The sequence below is a fragment of the Oreochromis niloticus genome, linkage group LG3 (genome assembly GCF_001858045.2).
Source record: "Oreochromis niloticus isolate F11D_XX linkage group LG3, O_niloticus_UMD_NMBU, whole genome shotgun sequence".
Lineage (NCBI taxonomy): Eukaryota > Metazoa > Chordata > Actinopteri > Cichliformes > Cichlidae > Oreochromis > Oreochromis niloticus.
Genome location: NC_031967.2, coordinates 17,454,547 through 17,473,438, shown reverse-complemented (window position 1 = coordinate 17,473,438; position 18,892 = coordinate 17,454,547). Strand labels below are relative to the sequence as shown.

The 18,892-nt window shown below is 40.3% G+C and overlaps 2 protein-coding genes across 2 annotated transcripts; both read left to right on the top strand.

Annotated features, from left to right (window-relative positions):
- Window positions 1-4,136: 4,136 nt before the first annotated feature.
- On the top strand, window positions 4,137-8,582 carry bcl6b (BCL6B transcription repressor). Its single transcript, XM_003458874.5, has 12 exons — window positions 4,137-4,294; window positions 4,618-4,695; window positions 4,810-5,036; window positions 5,354-5,602; window positions 5,692-5,826; window positions 6,029-6,221; window positions 6,309-6,511; window positions 6,600-6,706; window positions 6,804-6,902; window positions 6,997-7,127; window positions 7,419-7,556; window positions 7,651-8,582. The coding sequence occupies exons 3-12, from the start codon at window positions 4,816-4,818 to the stop codon at window positions 7,789-7,791; spliced, it is 1,617 nt and encodes a 538-aa protein (XP_003458922.2). The 5' UTR covers window positions 4,137-4,294; window positions 4,618-4,695; window positions 4,810-4,815; the 3' UTR covers window positions 7,792-8,582.
- A 3,639-nt stretch (window positions 8,583-12,221) lies between these two features.
- LOC109199833 (macrophage mannose receptor 1-like) lies at window positions 12,222-17,772 on the top strand. The gene is made up of 5 exons (XM_019355162.2): window positions 12,222-12,267; window positions 14,158-14,198; window positions 14,618-14,992; window positions 15,159-15,515; window positions 16,840-17,772. Exons 2-5 carry the CDS (start codon window positions 14,165-14,167, stop codon window positions 17,184-17,186), a joined length of 1,113 nt encoding a protein of 370 aa, XP_019210707.1. The 5' UTR covers window positions 12,222-12,267; window positions 14,158-14,164; the 3' UTR covers window positions 17,187-17,772.
- Window positions 17,773-18,892: the final 1,120 nt, after the last annotated feature.

The following is an 18,892-nucleotide window of genomic DNA, read 5'->3' as shown; positions in this document are numbered from 1 at the left end:
GTTGGGTGAAGAGAGTAGGGCAGGGTGAAGGTGATTCAGTACTGGTGTCCAGCTCCAGACTTGAGTAGTGCCAGCGCTATGTTTCATTTTGGGTTTAATACATTACAGTTTCATTCTGTCTCGTGTTTATCTGCACACTTCTGTCACTGTCACAAATGACAAACCTGGATTAATCAGTAAACAGGAACTTTTTTCCCAGGTGGCTGCTGTAAATCATAGCTACTGCATGACCTTGTTCGACAACTCTTGCTTTTCCTCATTTGATTTCACTCGTAGGCAACCTCCTTCTAGAGCAACTTTTTCTGGCTTGAACCTTGCACTTTTTAAAAATCTTTTTTGAAAAAATCACTTGCACCGAGCCTGCTTCTTCATCTCTCACTGAAAAAACCTTGATCTTGTTATCGATCTTCTGATGGTGGTGTGCACAATAACACTTTGGAAACAAATGATCCAGCCTCAAAGTGTTTTAGAGTGTCAGTCTAGCCAATAGTTCACTCTGAGGAAGCACCTCTTTGACTTATGACCCTTTCACTTAGCTCTGATTACATATTTGCCAACTTACCACTGATACTAAGCCCTTGGATTGGTTCCATCTGGAGCAGGGGTCCCCAATCCCAGTCCACGAGGGCCGGTGGCCTGCAGGATTTAGATGTGTCCTTGATCCATCACAGCTGATTTAAATGGATAAATGACCTCCTCAACATGTCTTGAAGTTCTCCAGGGGCCTGGTAATGAACTAATCATGTGATTCAGGTGTGTTGACCCAGGGTGAGAGCTAAAACCTGCAGGGACACCGGCCCTCGTGGACTGGGATTGGGGACCCCTGATCTAGAGGATACCACTCATGCAGATTGGACCTTGAAAATTGAACTGAATTGAAAAGACAATTACACTATTTATTCCAATGTATTCTATTTATTCTACATATTCACTTGCTTTAATCATAACTGTATTTACGTTTCTTAGATGGATATTTGAGGATATTCCAGGTTTCTATGTATACTCAGTGTTTTCCACTACACACGCACACAGCTTTTAATAAGGAGGTCAAGTACTAGCTCTATCAAGCTTCATCAAATCATGAGATTTGGGTCAGCTGCCCTTCTCCCTTCGCTCCCCCTCTTCCTCCTCACACTCCACCCAGCACAGTGTTGGAGGCACATGGCTCTTTCCTTAAGGCACTGCTTCAAAGGAAGGGTTTCATATCATCTATTTTTCATTTCCCACTCTATCTCTGCCAATAAGCGGACAAACAACCAGAGCTGCTCCCTGGGATCTCCCTGCTTCCTCGTCCTGCTCCTCCTCCTCCAGCTCTGTGCTGTTTGCCCTTATATGGCCATAGAGCTCAGTAATCACAGGAAGAGGCAGTTTGGGTTGATCTGTGTTATTGTTACAGGAGCTATCAACACTTTGGCACCAACAAGTGGATTTGAAGTCAAAGCATGGCTTCAGTCCATACATTATCAGATAAACAATATGGTGCTGTCCAGGCAACCAGGAAGTCACAAAACAAGGGGAAGCTGTTCATTTGAGAAGCGCAGAAGGTCCATTAGGGACTTTATTTTGATGTTAAATATTAACAACTCTGCATTTTATCAAAACAGGGCAAGTGGGTCGCTGATGGGCATTGACAGATGGGGCAAGATGCAGGAAGTCACAATGAGCTTTGCCCAGTCTTGCCAGCGGGACAGACTCAATGGCTTCCGGCCATTGGTGAACCCGTTTAGTAATGTTCTCACTTTTCCTCAACCGCCCCCCTCATCCGTTCTTCTCACAATGCCTGGAAGTAGCCTAGACCTACATCTCCCTCTCTGTTTTCTTAACCGTTGTTTTCCTTTATGGTTTTTCCTTTTTTTTTTTTCAAAGCACACAATTGATCTGAGCTCCATCCAAACAAATAAAAGCACAAGGGCACACACAAACACTCAATGTCCCATGCAAACATCTTACTTCCGATTCACCTTTTCAAAGGATTCATATGAAAATGCATTTGCGTTTGATTTTGAAATCATTTTTAGACACTGAATTGTGGGGAAAATATTTTATTAAAGGCTTATCAAACCTGAAAAAGCTAATTATTTGAACTATATCATTTGAAATACTAATGCATTTGTTCAGTCGTTCTCACAGTGGGAATCCCAGTGATTTCAGACTTATATCCAAAAGATTTGCAAAGTGACTTGTAATAAATTGTAAAACAGCATGCCAAAAAAGTACAAAATAAAATGTCAATACTTATCTGTGTCCTTTTATTGCCATCTACATTATCACTGGGACAATAGAAACTCTCACATAATATGCAGTAAAGTCATCTCTGGAAATACAAAACTAAATTTTTACTTAATGTAAATTTGTGCATTCGACTTAATCTTCTTTAGTTGGCTTACTTATATTGAGTTAAACGGGTATTGAGGATCACAGCTGTATAAATTTGTTTTATTTAATAATTTGCACTTCAGTAAGGAAAACGTCTGCAATTTCTATCACAAGGAGTGTGGTCATTTCAGTGCAGTGCATGGGCCATAGTGTGTTATATGGGGCACAATGCGGTGTATGGGACACATTACAACATATAGGGCATTAAGTGGTCTGTGTGGTACAGTGTGACATATATGTATGCAATATATAGAGCATGTGGTGTTTAGAGTACACTGTGGTGTATCAAACTGTGTAACAGTGTAACAAAAACTCTATAAACTCTATGCCTAATAATCTTTATTACTATTAAATAAATTCTTGTTAAATGTTTTCCCCTTTAAGGCATATCAAGCCCGCAAAACTCTGAGAACATGTAGTCTGGTTAACCGTTAGTCCCTTTAAATTCATCAAAAGTAATCATTTAAGTTCGAGCAGTACTTTGTTTCTCTTGCAGATCTCATCCTGCACTGAATCCTGCATCTGTTTTTCATTCCCAAGCATCACCTCAACATTTCACAGTATAGCTGAATTAGAGCACTTCTAAGAAGTGAACCTTGATTATTTTTTTCTTGACCTTCCTCATGGTCTCCTGTAAAATGCTCTGATGTGGAGGAAACACAGTTCATAGTTCACGTTTGCTGTGACTCAGTTAACTGTACTGTGTGTGATTCTCTGTGAACCTGAGGCTGTGCTAAAGATGGGGCAGCTTTCTGCTAATCTTTTTTTTTTTTTTTTTTTTTAAATATATTCATAACCTCTAAAGCCTTTGTCCCCTCACTTCATTAACACCTCCCAGCCCCCAACCCAGGTCTCCATATCTCTTCCCTTATCTCCTGCTTGCTTTATTATTGACGGATGTCCTGCACGGGCGTTTTTTTTATCCACGTCTCTGAGCAGCTTTGCAGGATGCATAATAAGTTTGTGCATGTTTGTGTGTGTATTTGTGTGTATGTGTAGGGAAGTTCCTGCACATCTGTCGGCTGCATTTCTCTCAGTCAGGGTTGGGTAGGGGTTGTTTTTCAGTGTGGAGAACGTGTCTCCCATTTATAATGATCAATTTTGTCTCGCTTCCTTCCTTTGGTCCTCATAACATGTAGCCTTTGCTCTGAGGCATCAAGCCAGAAGCTTCCGGATAGTGTTGTGAAGTACTTAGAAATGCCCATTATACTGACCTGGTTGACTCAACAATGACAGTTTGTATTTGAATGGGAGTAATTATTATAAATGATGGATATGATCATAGGTTATGAGAGCTTGCACATAAAAAAATCAGCAAAATTTGTAAAAATGCTTAAAAAAATCATCTTTTAAAAAGGTGAAAGCATAACTTGTTTATCCAACAATAAGTTGGTGCTCCAGCTTCCTGTCAAGCAGTTTCCTCTGTCCAGGAGAGAGATGAAGGGCAGGAAAGCGTTGGTGGGGGATGTTCTCTGGCTTACCCCTGGATAGCCAGACACGTACCGCATGTCCCCAAAGGTCCTTACATATATTTTTTCAACGTGGCACAAAAACACACGATGCTTTTCCTGCTATTAGTTTGTACAGACCTAGGGGGGAGTTTAGAAAAACTAATAGACCACTAAAAATACTTAGAGCCTGGAGTCTGAGCCATGCAGGGCTTTTTCCTGCGTTGCTTCCAGTGTGCGCGTGGGCCCATTGAGGAAAGAGGAAATGAGCTGCTCTGGTTGTAAGGGGGCTTCCTGAATGATATTATAAAGAGCACCCTCCCTTCAACCTCTCCTCACAGTGTTGCTCAGAGCAAGCGGAGGCTGTGGGTGATCCCTTTGCACCACATCTTTGACCGTGGACTGAACACTGAGCCAAAGGGGTTTGACGTCAGTGCAGTGCACGCTAATTCTCGTCCCTGCTGGTCGGGGTAAGGTGGAAATACTGATTGTTTCGCTTTAAAAAAAATGATTTGCTTAACTGTCACTTTCTTAGATTAACTTCTTTATTTTTATGTAGAACTGTTAATAATCTTAATCTTCTTTAAACAACCCTTGAAGTACACTAAATAGGTGGTTAATCTACAGAATAATCGGGTAAACTCTTAGTTTGTTACAGATAAATTAAATTTTTCCCCTAAAAGTACACACTGCTGCTGTTTGATTCATACTGATGTCGATTTAAAAACTTAACACTGTAAAGTTGAATATGCAAATGGGATTAAATTAGTATTTCTTTTTCCCCCACTCAAAGGTACGAGTAGGGAGCTGGTCTCACCTAACGGATGTGTCTGGGACACTCCAGTATATTTATTCTTTCAGTTACACACAGGTAAGTGTCCGTTATCCAGCTTACATAGAAAGGATATTGGTGCAATCATTAAAAAAAATTCATGAAAATTATGTACAGTTCCTCATTGTTTTACTTATAATGCCTTTCCTAAAGATTCAGATGAGCACGATGGAAGCTCTGGAGGGATACAGGGCCAACAGAGGGCAGAGTATGAGGGCTGCGGCCCCAGCTGAAGGATATGTGAAGGAGTTCACTCGCCACTCCAATGATGTGCTGCTGAACCTGAATGAACTCCGGCATCGGGGCATCCTGACTGACACCACCCTGATCGTTGGCAACGTGCACCTGCAGGCACACTGTGCTGTGCTCGTGGCCTGCAGGTTGGTGGACAAACTAGTCCTTTTGTGGTCAGAATTTAGGAGCAATATCTTCTTTAATCTTCTTCTACAGCAAAATAATCTGAGTGGTACATCTTGCACATCCTTCTCCTTCTGTGCCTGACTCATAGTTGTTTTTGTCTTTCTAATTTCGTTGTGTTCATCATAAGCTCCTGTTTCCTTCCACTTAGTACATCCATTGTTTTCTTCTTCCCACCCCCTCTCTCCCCATTTCTTCCCTTAAAAGCACTGCAGATATTTTTTTATACGAGAACTGCATGTCTTACTTTAAGATTTTTTGCTTTCTCCTCTCTTCTCAGTGGTTTCTTCTACTCGCTGTATTCACGCCGTGCATTGCTACAGGGGCGTGGTGGGAGCGGGGAGCAGCTCATGACCGTGTCTCTCCCCACCACGCTGGACCCCTCCAGTGTCTCCCTGCTGCTAGACTTCATGTACACCTCCCGCCTCCCTCTGACACCGAGCATTGTCTCCGGGGTGTTGGCTGTGGCTGTCTACCTGCAGATGGACCACGTGGCTGAGACCTGCCGGGATTTCATGCAGCTGCACTGGTAAGGGCCATAAAAGAACACGTGCTGTTCACAGCTTGGAAGAGATAGTGTATTAAACTGGATCGAATTGCATGTGCAATCTTTTGCAGCATGGAGAATAGGACAGTCAGACACCTCCACTTGGAGCTGGACTCCAGGGTTTCCGTACCCTCTGTATCTCCCAAAGGAGGGGACTTGCCTACTCCAGGACCCCTGCGATTACTGCCAACAGCAGCAGCAACCCGGTAAGAAAGTCTAGTGGGAAACTGAATAATTAAATGTATAGTTGATGTGCAGGATGACATTTTTTTTGTGCGGCATCTACTTTTCAAACTTGTTTATCACTTTGAGCCGTTGTTTGCACAATGCCAGACGTGCTTTGGTGTGTGCGCCTTTGTCCTTTGACGGGTTTAGCTCATTACAGCACTTCCTTTGTTTTTCCTGCAGGGTCCCTGTGGTGACTGGGGGCTCTCTCAAGCCAGGGGCTTTCCCCAGCTGTCAGCCCAGGTCAACAGAGCTGAAAGGAGACCCTGAGTCACCTCTCATGGCCAGCCCGACTTTGTCTCCAAGCAGCCCCACCCGCTCCAGCTGCCAACCGAGCTCTCCTGCTGCATCTGAGACCTGCAACAAAAACCTTGTGGTATGTCACGGGGAAAGTATTTGATTTGTAGGATTTGGGGGAGCTGGTGCAGCATTTGTATAACTGATGTTCTGTCTGTTCTTCCAGAGTGATGCCAAAGCCACACCAGACCCGAAGGCCTGTAACTGGAAGAAGTACAAGTACATTGTCCTCAATCCTCTCTGTGCTGCCAGTGCAGTGAAAGTCGAGGAGATGGAGGAACCCCAAAATCGAGCATCACCCATTGATGACTCGACACCAAAAGCACCAACAGAGGCGTGGTCTGGAGAAGTGCCCGGTCAGATTGATAGGTAAACTGGAGAGATAGCAATAATGAAAAGACAGAGAAAACAGAAAGTTTGTAAGGGTTTCTAAAATCTTTGACCCTTTCTTCCTCAGACAGGGGCAGGCCTCCTGCTACGAGGGTTCTGGCCGAGCCCCTCCCCTCGGGCCATCACCCTCTGTGGACCACCCAACTGTGTCCACCTCTAACAAGGAGGGACATGGTAGGTATAAACAGCACTTGTAAAACCTTCTTCCTCTGGTGCTATTATACAATTATATTTTTAACCATTTTCCTGAAATCGCACTCTTCTCACCCAGAAGCCGCCCATCACAACCATCACCAAGTTAAGCGTGAAAGCTACTACACGCCCTATTCCTACTCTGGCAGCCTTCAAGGACCCAAACCTGCCTGCTCAGGTGAGACTTAAAAAAAGTTTAAATTTACTTTCCTGTTCTGCATGCAGTTCAGAAGTGAACAACAAACATGTAACAATGACCTTTGGGTCTGCAGGTGACAAGCCATACCGCTGTAATGTGTGTGGAGCTCAGTTCAACCGACCGGCCAACCTTAAGACTCACTCCCGGATTCACTCCGGAGAGAAGCCTTACCGCTGTGACACCTGTGGGGCGCGGTTTGTTCAGGTGAGGGTCAAATGACTGCGTGAAAAGACTTCAATGAGTTCGCAGTAATAACACAGATGTTAGCCACGCTACATACTGGTGTGTCTTCTTTATCTCCAGCACTATCAGACTGGTTCATGTTGACTAGTTGAGTTCCAGTTTCTTGTTAACTCTTCTAGATGGTCGCACAATTTGAAAATGTGGAGTGAGTGTAGACAGCTACAGCTCTTTCCTCAAGGCCTGCCTTGTTTGATGTTTGCATGCTTTATTTTGCACCTCTCAACCTGTTTGTGTGGTCTGCCCCGGTGTTAGGTTGCCCACCTCAGGGCCCACGTGTTGATTCACACTGGGGAGAAACCCTACCCCTGCAACACCTGCGGCACCCGCTTCCGCCACCTGCAGACGCTGAAGAGTCACCTGCGCATCCACACAGGAGAGAAGCCTTACAGCGTAAGCTACCTGCAGCACATGTAATCGCAGCACAAAGAGCATCGTCCCGTCATGTTCATGACGGCTAATGAATGAACGCCCTGTTTTTTTCTAGTGCGAGAAGTGTGACCTGCACTTCCGACACAAGAGCCAGCTGCGCCTGCACCTGCGCCAGAAGCACGGGGCCGTCACCAACACCAAGATCCGCTACAAAGTGCTGACTGAGCCCTACCAGCCTATCCTGCAGGCCTGCTGAGGAGGATCACTAATCACGGATGTTACCTAATAATCTGAATCTGTCAGAATGTGAAATTTGGCTCATTAACTCGTCAGTTGCAAAACTGTTAGCATCTAGTCTTGAGTAGAGGCAACAACAAACAATAAATGAATGAAAAAATACAAATAGGTTACACTTGGAATAAGAGACAGTCATTTCTACAAAGCTGTTGGTTGAGGTTTGGTGAGGTTGTGCTTTAATAATACACGATTGAGATGATTAAAGAATGTTTTGCTTGAGGGTTTGCGAAGAAGTGTAAAGAAGGGGACAGAGTATGGAGCGAAAGGTAAAGTCGTGCAAGTGTTGTGCATTTGTGTGCATATTGAATTGTAAAGAAATGTGTGTGTGTGAGCAGATTGAAGGAAAGATGAAGCAAGTTTTGTGAAGGAGACGTGATCAGATTTGGTGTAAATTAGAACAGACATGGGTTTTATGATCAGTGAAGCACTTAGTCAATGTTAAGTTACCGAAGCTTCTTTGTCTGATGTGTATTTAACTTTGATTTATCTTAACCCGATGGCCCGGCGCCTGTGTAATTTTAAAGAAAAAAGTTAAACTATGTGCTTTTCCAGTCCAAGCAGGCAAAGGACTTTTGTATTGTACTGAACAAAAAGTGAAGAAATCAAATGATGTTTGCTAAGCTTTTGAACAAGACAGCTGAACTCAAATAAAAATGTAATATTATTAAATCTGTATTTGTGAGAGGTAACTTGCTGGACAAAGATGGTTTTGTACAATTTAAATTAAATCATTTTTATATTAATTGGAAACGTGGTCTTTGGTGTGTCATTTGTGTATCACAGTATAGTGTATATATTGTATTTTAAAGAACTCAAGGTCAAGTGACTTTATTGTCATTCCAACCATGTGCAGTGGTGCAGTACACAGTGAAACGAGACAACGTTCCTCCAAGACCATGTTGCTACATATGACTCATCCCCAGAATGACTAAAACTACTTTTGTCATAATGGCTCGCCCAGGGGGCAGCGCCACATGTTTGATGTGGTAGCGTTTATATTCTGAGTGCCCTTCCTGACACAATCCCAGAGGGATCTATATCTCATCCCGGGATCAAACTGGGAATCTTTTGCTTGTTAGGCGAATGTGTAAACAACTAGATAACTAAAACGACTTATTTTCAGGCTCTCTCCGCCTTCAGCCTTTCACCTCCTTTGATTTCCTTCCTCCCATTAGGAAACTCTTTTTACCCATGAATCACATCTTCTACTCAGTAAAATTATCCCGCCATTTTTATTTTTTTTTTAGTATTTGTTTAGTTTTTTCTTGGTTGCTGGTGAGGAAACAATGAAGCCGAGGGCACCTGTTTCCTCCTGGGTCTTAATAGTCCACTCTACCAGCCAATAACACGTGTGCGAGCCCGCTGGTGCTTCCTGGAGGGGCTGCAGATTCCTGCTGAACTCTCCCACCCTCTGTCATCCCTGCTTCCTGCTCCCTGATGAGTTGTGGCTAGCTGGCCTTATTGTCCACGCTCAACAGACAAACGTTGGAAGCTTGAAGGGACTTTCCAACCTTCAACCCTCTCCTCCCCTATGACATGCAGCTTTTTCCCTTCATTCATACCTTTGCAGGGTTCTCCTTCTCATATGACTTCATCTGAAGGCTGTCAGATAAAGAGGATTGAACAAATGTGAGGAAGTGAATATGAAATAGGAAATATGTGAAGATTATTTCATGAAGTGTGCATTACTGCATACATTATAGTGACTTGGCAGTTCGAAAATTTAAGGAAGCTACCGCAGTCATGAGTATGATGCTGCCCCAATTTGGAGAAGCATTTCCTTCCCCGAGGAACATGAAGCGCAAACCAACTACGATCGACACCAAAGGTTTCTACTGTGTTTGGAAAGAAATTTACTCCTGCAAGCAGTAGATGGAGATAGATAGAATGAGAATGCCTCATTAATCCCTGAGGAAATTATGTGAGCTCTAATTGTAAATACATTTAAATATATAAAAAGTGTACATTTATTCAACAAAATAAAAACTTCAGCTATGACTAATTCCCAGATATCTTGACAAATTATAGACGTATGAGGTTGCAGGGAAAACTGGTGTATCAGTAAGAGTCAGAGAGTGTTTATCATAGTCAATGTTACACAACTTGTCCTGCTATTGTGAAATACAATCCTGCAAAAGGCCTGTTGAGCAAGTTTGTGACGAACCGCATAGATTTATTGGGAAATACATCAGCGTTACTAACAGAGACAATAAACGATGTAGAGCTCAGAAAGTTCACTGTACTCAAGACACTGGAGCAAAGACCATGGGAGATTAGTAGAAACTGTAACGTTTGGGTGCTACTTCTCATTTCTGTTGTAACTCCTTAGAGATTAAGTAAAAACTAAACTCTCCTGTTTGGGTTTCTATAATGCACAGTTTTTCTGACTTACACAAAACTGACAATAATTGAAGTAGCTTAAATTCTTTATTATCATTTTATTAACCTGTGATGCTTTAAATATCTTATGCACCCCAACCCCAGATATCAAATCACATGGCAGCAACTAAGTGCATGTAGACTTGATCAGAATGACCTGCTGAAGCTGAAACTGTGGATCAGAATGAGGAAGAAAGATGATTTAAGCTGCTTTGAATGGGGCGTGGTTTTTGGTGCCAGACAGGTTGGTATTTCAGTAACTGCCGAGCTGCTGGGATTTTCCCACAGAGAATGGTCTGAAAAAGAGAAAATATCAGGTTAGCAGCAGGGTTGTGGTGAAGAATGTGTGAAGATATGCAGAATGGCTCTGAATGCACAACATTGCTGTCATATCAACATGGACCAAAATCTCTGAGGAATGTTTCCAGCACCTTGTTGAATCTGTGGGTTCAGCCCAGGATTAACACGGTGTAGTTATTAGAGTGAATATTGTGTTTTATTTTGAATTTTATAGTTTCTGTTGTGTGTTGCTCTATAAATTTATGCTTCATAAATCAAGATTGACTGATTATTGATCTGTATTAATCAGATAGACCAAAACATGTGTAAAACATAACATCCACCAACACTTTAAAATAAATTTGGTAAAGAACAAAAGTCCCCTTAAAGACATAATACGTAAATCAGTTCTGACAACATCATAATAGTTTCTATTCTGGCTACATTTGGCACAGTTATAATGTTAATGATGACTACTCAGCTGTTCCAGGAAAATGCAACAGACATAAATATATTTTGTGACCCAGAATTTAAACCCAGCATTAATCATTGTCATTAATCATCATAGACTGGTGTCTGGTGCATTTACACAGGAAAAGACTGATCAGGAATAATATTGGTACCCAGAACTGGATGTTTACTGGTAGAGCTGGTCAGTGACTTGAAGCCTTTTCTGAGCCCTTGATTTTTAAACTTGGCTTTACCTCCCTCTACTGTCTGCACACCTGAACACTCACAGGGCAGACACTACACTAACATTTTAATGCAAATCAAACTGGAAATATTGAGTACACAAGGCACATTGTATTTTTTTTCCTTTCATATTCTGCACACTGGTCCTCAGGATCTTTACCCGAGGATTGCTCTACAAAGGCGCAGTCTCTATTTTTCTGTCATTTTTTTTATGAATTTTCATCTTTATTTTAATCTTTATTTCTGATAATAAAGAAAAAAGATTAAACATTCATTCTCATCTCTCCTTTTTACTTTCTCATATTACCACCTTCATTATATTTATAATGAGTTAATGAAAAAACCCTAATTTATTTAATCGAGCCAAAAAAATATCAAAATTATCACTCATCGTGGCAGCTGACACCCACAATAATAGATATTTTAAAGCAAATAATATATAAATGCTCATGATGACATTTTTAAAAAGAAACCAAAGAACAAAGAAAACAAACAAACAAGGTCAGAATATTTTGGGAATCAAATAAGATTCAAATATGATCCACAGCGGGATGATTTACAATGTGTTCATGTGTCCTGGTATGACTCTGGTTACATTCAGTGTGCTGCAACCTTAAAATTAACATAATCTATTAATTCAGATAGTTACTGAAAAACAATTATATTCTTCAACATCTGTGGGAAATTTCCAAGACATTGGACTGTAGGTGAGGATATCCAATAATAACAGAAGTCGTTTTAAATGAAAAACAGGTAATAAAAACAAATTATTATTATTATATTCATAATGAGGAGTCCGTTCAAAAACAATAGACAACAATTTAATAATAGAGTCTTACAATTATTGGGGAAAATTATTATATTTTATATGTTTGTGAGTGAAGAAAGGGCGAGACAGAATGATCATAACAGCCATCAGTGATGATCTGTTATGATACTTCCTCTGATTTGATTAGGACTACACTATTTTAATATTTAAATCCAGACCTCTCCATAAAGCCTTCTCTTTGTTTGTTAGTACTTCCCGATTTACTTGAACACTTCCACGACAGACATCAACCAAGGATAGAACCACTAACCAGATGTAAGTTTAAAATTTGTAATTCATTACATTGAATGGGGTGTGCTTATTATTTGGTGACCAATGGATTTTCCAGTTTAGCTTGGTTTTAGTCAAAGTCCGAGTCTCCTTTTGCCTTTGTTATGTATTTTTTATGATTGCAGCCTTAATAAACAGCTTGCTTTTGTTAAGTTTAGTCTCCCAGTGTCTGCATTTGGGTCCTCTCTTCAAAATGTGATCTGTGTCCCACAGAACAGCCAGGTCTTTTGGTGTTTTTTATTTTTTATTTTTTTTATAGGAACAGATGCATTCTGTAGAAAACACACAAATGTGTCAGCATACAACACACACACACACACACACACACCTATCCTTGTCTTTGTGACACTGATAATCAGACAAATTTAAAGTAGAGCATCCAGACCACACTAGGAACGGCCTTTTGGGGACTTGTCAGGTATTTAGTAATAATTGGGTCATTTTTTACATACTGTCTGGTTTTTTGTGCTTCCTGGGTACCACTTAATACACTTCTAGGTTAAACTTTATACAGTATAGGCTCAACTGATGAGGGTTTCATTCATGATTAGATTTTGCTATTTCTTAAAAACCTTGTATTTGTTGGATAAATGTGACAAGCTAGTGGCAAAAGCAACAACAGACTGATAAAAGCTTCATGAATTAACAATGTGAGACCAGCATCACTCAATATTATAATCTTAATAATTATAATCTCAATATTTCCACTACGTTGCTCTTTCATGATTGTCCTTTTGATGATCTCTGTTGCTGGGGTTTTTTGGTGTGTTTTTTCTCTCCTCTTATTCATTTTCTGTAGTATCTCGTTAATTTTGCCTGTCGTAGATTTCACTCCTCTCTTCCTGGTGTGTATTTTATTACAAACTTATGATTCTTTTTTTGACAATATGTTTTTTAATCTCTGTTTCTGTATTATCTTTGCATTTTCATTTGATCTCCATCCATTCAATCGTTTCTTTTTGTTTTGAATTATCCTTTTTATTTCAATCTCATGTCTTTGTTGTTCTGTTTACTGTGAACATTATCTTTATTGTATCCAAACATTATAGTCTTATAGTCGCACACATTTGTCTTTCATTGAGAAGATCACTGATCTCAGAGTAATACCTGTGCATATTTTATACATCTTTGTTATCTTTTATCTTTGATGTACAGAGCTCTGTCATGGTGCTGGGTCAGCTGACTCCATATTTGGATTTTCTGTAATTTAATTGTTGGTTTTGTGAAGTGGGTTTGGCTTTTAGACTCTGTAAATTATGCTTTTGTTTCCTTGTGTTCATGAGTTTTTCTGATCCCTTCTAATTCCCTACTGATTTAGTTTTACATCTCCAGTTTAACTAAATGACTAAACTGGTAAATGACTTTAGGTTTGTTAGTTCCCTCTCTGCTCCTTTAGTCATCGCTCTGTATCTCCGTATAGTCTATAACGTCTCTGTGTGTGTTTATGCTTCCTGTTTTATTTTGGTGAGCCCGTGTTCCTTGTGCGCCGTCTTGAGTGTTGCTTTCTTTGTCTCGTCCGTTGTGATTCAGCCGTCTCTGCTTCTCCTAATATATATTGTGCCAGTGTGTCTTTGTCAGAGTATCCAATGTAGTTCTTCTTTCCTGTGTCATTAGTGTTTCTAAGTTCCCGTGTGGTTCCTGGAGGTTTACAGTTTGATTTCACCCTTTGGATGTTTGCTGCATTTGTTCTTTTGTTGCCATCAGTTGAATAAACGGTTCACTTCCTGTTAAACTCTGCTGCCTGCTCGTGTCTGCATTTGGGTCCAACTGAACTTCCAGTCTGTACACCCAGATTATAATGATGATTATAACCAGACCATCTATGAAATGAAACATGATTTCATTATCTAATAAAATATTTATTTAATCCGGCAGATTAAAGATGCAGTGGAGTCTCTTTCTGCTGATTCTGATGGGTAAGTGGAAAATCTCCCCACCACGTCTTCAGTTCTGTTTTATTCATTTCTTAATATATTTTATTTTAGTTTATTGCTGTAATTCTTTCCTGTTGATATTTCCATTATGTTCCTTTTTGATGATGTGTTTTATTTTAGTCTCTCCTGATTGATTTTACCTATAGAGATGATATTTGTCTTCCTGGTGTGTATTTTGTTGATTCCTACAAACTTACCTTGTGTTTTTTGTAATGTCTTGTCTCCTTGCTTCTGTATTATCTGTGTTTTTCCATTTGATTTTCATCTATTTGTTTTATCTGCACACATTTGTCTTTCTCTCATTGACAAGATCACTGAGCTCAGAGTCACACTTCTGTTGTAGACTGTGTATTTGTGAACCAGGGAGTTTGATTTGATAATGCAGCTTTTACTGCTTTTAGGGCAGTGTTTCTTCTCCACCTGTTACCTGTATGAGTACCACTTCATTAGAGAAAACAAAACCTGGGAAGAAGCACAGAAATACTGCAGAGAGAATTATGCAGACCTGGCCAGCGTGTTTGACAAGGCAGACATGGCGAGACTGCGTGAATCCACAGAGTATGAAGGTAAAGCCTGGATTGGACTGTTCAGCAACCCAGGAAAAGAAAACAGGATGTGGCATTGGTCTCTGCCAGGGGTGGAATACACTGAACGTGAAACCAGATGGGGAGGTTCTGAACCAGATGACAGAATTCAAAATGAGAACTGTGTGAAGACAAGAGAAAACTGGGCAGATGTCACATGTGGCCAAACTATGTGGTTCATCTGCTACGATGGTGAGAATATGTGGATAATAGTCTGACTTTATAATATAACTGAACTGAAAGCGAAATGGAGAGAAAGCATGTTTGTGGACTCGTATAAATTATGTGTCTTTGTCTATTTCTTCAAAATGTTTGTGGCGATGGAAATTTTGTTTTGTTTTGATGTTTTGCTTAACAGGAAAGAAGAGAGAAGGTAAATGGATCCATTTGATGAAAGACCCCAAGAACTGGACACAGGCTCAGAACTACTGCAGAGATCACTACACTGACCTGGCCAGTGGACTCGATCAGGCGGATGGGGAAGAGTTTAAGACCCTGAAGCAGTCTCAGGGCTCTCCGATGGATGTGTGGATCGGCCTGTTCAGAGACACCTGGAGGTGGTCAGATGGAAGTAATTTCTCTTTCAGGCACTGGAATATGGAGTCATTTTATGACGGACAAAACAACAAGAAATGTGCTGTGACTCTGTTAAACACATCAGGAAAATGGAGCTCTGATGAATGCAACAAGAAAAATCCTTTCTTCTGTTATGATGGTGAGTTTCTACTAAGATTAATCTGATTTATTTTTCCCTGTAATAGGACCATCACTAGACTTAGAAGATCCAAGGAATTGTCTGTAGAGCTCTGAGACAGGCTTGTGTTGAGGCACAGAAACATTTCTACAGCATTGAAGGTCCCAATAAGCACAGGGTTCTGTAAATGGAAGACATTTGAAACCACCAGGACTTTCCTACAGGTGGCCACCTGACCAGTTAGAGAGTTTGAGGTAGAAAAGCCTTAGTCAAGGAGGTGATGGTCACTCTGACAGAGCTCCAGCATTGCTCTGTGGAGAGAAGAGAATCTTCCAGAAGGACAAGCATTTCTGAAGCACTCCAACAATCAGGCCTGTTTACTAGCGTGAGCAGACTGAAGCCACTCCTCAGTAACAGACATGTGACACCATGATTGGAGTTTACCAAAAGACACCCAAGGATGCTCAGACCATGAGAAATAAAATTCTCTGGTCTGATGAAACAAAGATTGAACTCTTAACTCTGAATGCCAAGCATCACGTCTGGAGGAAACCAGGTACCACTCATCACCGGACCAATACCATCCCTACAGTGAAGCATGGTGGTGGCAGCATCACGCTCTGGGGATGTTTATCAGCAGCAGTGACCAGGAGACAAGTCAGAGTCGAGGGAAAGATGAATGCAATGTACAGAGACATCCTTGATGATAAGCTGCTCCAGAGTGCACCGGACATTAGATTCACATTAGGTTCATTTTATACAGGACAAGCCCCCAAGCACACGGCCAAGATAAAAACAAGTGGCTGCAGAACCACTGTAAAGGTCCTCAAGTGACCAGATCTCTGCAGAGATCTGAAAATGGCTGTGCACCATCCAACCTGATGGAGTTTCAGAGGTTGTGCAAAGATGAATGGGAGAAACTGCCCTAAAATAGATATGCCAAGCTTGTAGCATCATACTCAGGAAGGCTTGAAGCTTCAAGTGTTGACAAAGATACTTCAACAAATTGTAAATACTTACATACTGTACATGCCATATTTTTGTTTTTGATTTGCAGGAATTTCAAACAATCTTTTTTCCCCCCACTTTTTCATTTTGGGGTATTGTGTGCAGAACTTTGAAGTGAACAAGCAATTTAATCTATTTAGGAATAAGACTGTAACAGGACAAAATGTGGAACTGTGAATGCTTTCCAAATGCACTGTATACACTTAAACTAATTAAGTATACAGCAAAAGGAAGTGAAAAACTACAATGTTTTATTGTGTACTGTCTGTATTTAAGGTAAAGTGGAACATAAGCTGCTGTTAACCAGACTTAACTGAAGTTTGATTGTTTCTGACAGATAAATTGATTCTGATCAATGAAAACAAGACCTGGGAGGAAGCCTTAGATTACTGCAGACTGAACCACACTGACCTGGTCTCCATCACTAACCCTCACCAACAGAGATGGGTGGAGAAGAGAGCCAAGAATGCCAGCAGTCCCTACGTATGGGTGGGACTGCGCTACGCCTGCGTGATGGATCTGTGGTTCTGGATCAATGACAAACTAGTCTGTTACGAGAACTGGGCTGATAACGGAAAGATTGAGGAGTGTCATAGGTGTGCAGCTGTGGAAAGAGGAGGACGGTATCAGTGGGTCAGTAAAAGTGAATATGAGAAATATAATTTTATTTGTTCTAAACAATAAGCTTTAAACCTCTCTGACTCACTGCAGGTTAATTATTGCAGCAGAAATAATTGATTTTTATCAAGCACTGAATGTAGAAAGATGAAAAAACAATAATAATATTGCAGTGAGTCACCTCTATGTTTTATATTAAGAACCAAAATATGGATTAAGGTAGAAGAAAGAGAGACTGTATCCAAGATTATAAAAGCTATATGAAAAGAGTGATTACAGTTTTTGTTTTAGGGTCTCGTATGTGTTATTTACACAAAACATTATAGCATGTTGTGTTAGCATATTAGCAATGAAAGCAAAGAGGAGGAACTGACATCATATCCAGTTTCAACCAACATGATTAACATCTATGAAAAATGTTTAACCAGCTGTTTAATACCGTTTAATTTAAGTTATATCCAAGTGTGTTTGTATGATGATTAAAAGACGCTTTTTAGAGATAAGTGGTCCTCGTAGCCATATTATAATCATGTGTTTAAAGTAAACCTCAGTCTTAACCATCTGCAGCAGTAATATTGATCCATATAACACTGATGGGGAACATGTTAATGCAGAATAAATACTTTTACTTTTAAGCATTTTTTGTATACCTTGCCAATAATAAAGTTTTATGTGTATTGAGCTGTTTTCATTGGGTTTTATTGCTTCTATTGCTAAAGGAATGGTTGTTAAAATAAATTCTCCAACATGTGTCATTGTCAGCTAATAATAAATATTTAACTAGACGTGTAATACAGTTTTATTATTCTTTAACCCTGGAAGGAGTTAGTCAGTACACTGTGTTTTAATGCGGTCCAGTTTGTCTCATTAAAGAGTGCAGGAAGAGTTTTTTTCCTTGCTGAAAAGTCACGTCACACCCCTGAAGTAAAGCATAATATTCATATAAATTGGGTAAAGAACAAAGAAATGTCTCTCAAAGAGATGATGTCATTCAGTTTCAATAACAGCTAAATAACTTCTATAACCTCATGGCTACATTCAGCGTTTCAGAGCAATGTTTTTAATGCTTTTACTTTTCATTGGAGGAAAAGCACAGCCAGACTGATGCATTCATGCAAGAATAGACTGCTCAGGAATAACATTGATGCCAAAAACAGGATGTTAAGGCCATTACTGGCAGAGCTGGTGGGTGAGCAAAATAAGAAACAAACCTGAAGTCTTTTTCTGAGCCCTGATAAGTTTTCACTTGGCTTTGCCTCCCTCTACTGTCTGCACACCTGAACACTCACAGGACTTTCACTGTTTGTTTTTTTTAACCGCAAACAGAAAGAGACATTTTTAAAATCAAATGACTGACAAAGTGCTGATAGCAGTGGAATTACATTAAATAAGAGAAACAACAAAATTTATGACACCCTTGATGCTAAAAAACACTGTAGGACACTGTTAGATAACCTCTTCCCTTTATAGATGAAACCATAATTTTAAAAATCAGGTTATCTTTGTCTAATATTAACATTTGGTTGATGATCTGAAACATGTAACAAATATGCACAAAACTAAGAAATCATTAAAGGAGAAAACACTTTTTAACAGCACTGTATTTCCTCCAGTAACAGTCTGAGAGAGCAGCATGCACAGCATACAGCTCCTCTTCTTATGTGACTACATGCTTTAAAATCCAATTCACTTCACAACATGTCGTAACAAGTTACGTTGTATCTTTTCCCTTTCATATACTGCACCTTGATCCTCAGGATGTTTACCTGAGG

What these genes read in the sequence shown, in the direction of transcription:
- LOC109199833 (XM_019355162.2), top strand. Translation starts at nt 14,165, where the DNA reads ATGCAGTGGAGTCTCTTTCTGCTGATTCTGATGG. An exon ending in CTTTCTGCTGATTCTGATGG is followed by an intron (nt 14,199 to 14,617) that starts GTAAGTGGAAAA and finishes TACTGCTTTTAG; the next exon opens with GGCAGTGTTTCTTCTCCACC. An exon ending in TCCTTTCTTCTGTTATGATG is followed by an intron (nt 15,516 to 16,839) that starts GTGAGTTTCTAC and finishes TGTTTCTGACAG; the next exon opens with ATAAATTGATTCTGATCAAT.
- bcl6b (XM_003458874.5), top strand. Translation starts at nt 4,816, where the DNA reads ATGAGCACGATGGAAGCTCTGGAGGGATACAGGGCCAACAGAGGGCAG. An exon ending in GCTGTGCTCGTGGCCTGCAG is followed by an intron (nt 5,037 to 5,353) that starts GTTGGTGGACAA and finishes CTCTCTTCTCAG; the next exon opens with TGGTTTCTTCTACTCGCTGT. An exon ending in ACCCAAACCTGCCTGCTCAG is followed by an intron (nt 6,903 to 6,996) that starts GTGAGACTTAAA and finishes TTGGGTCTGCAG; the next exon opens with GTGACAAGCCATACCGCTGT.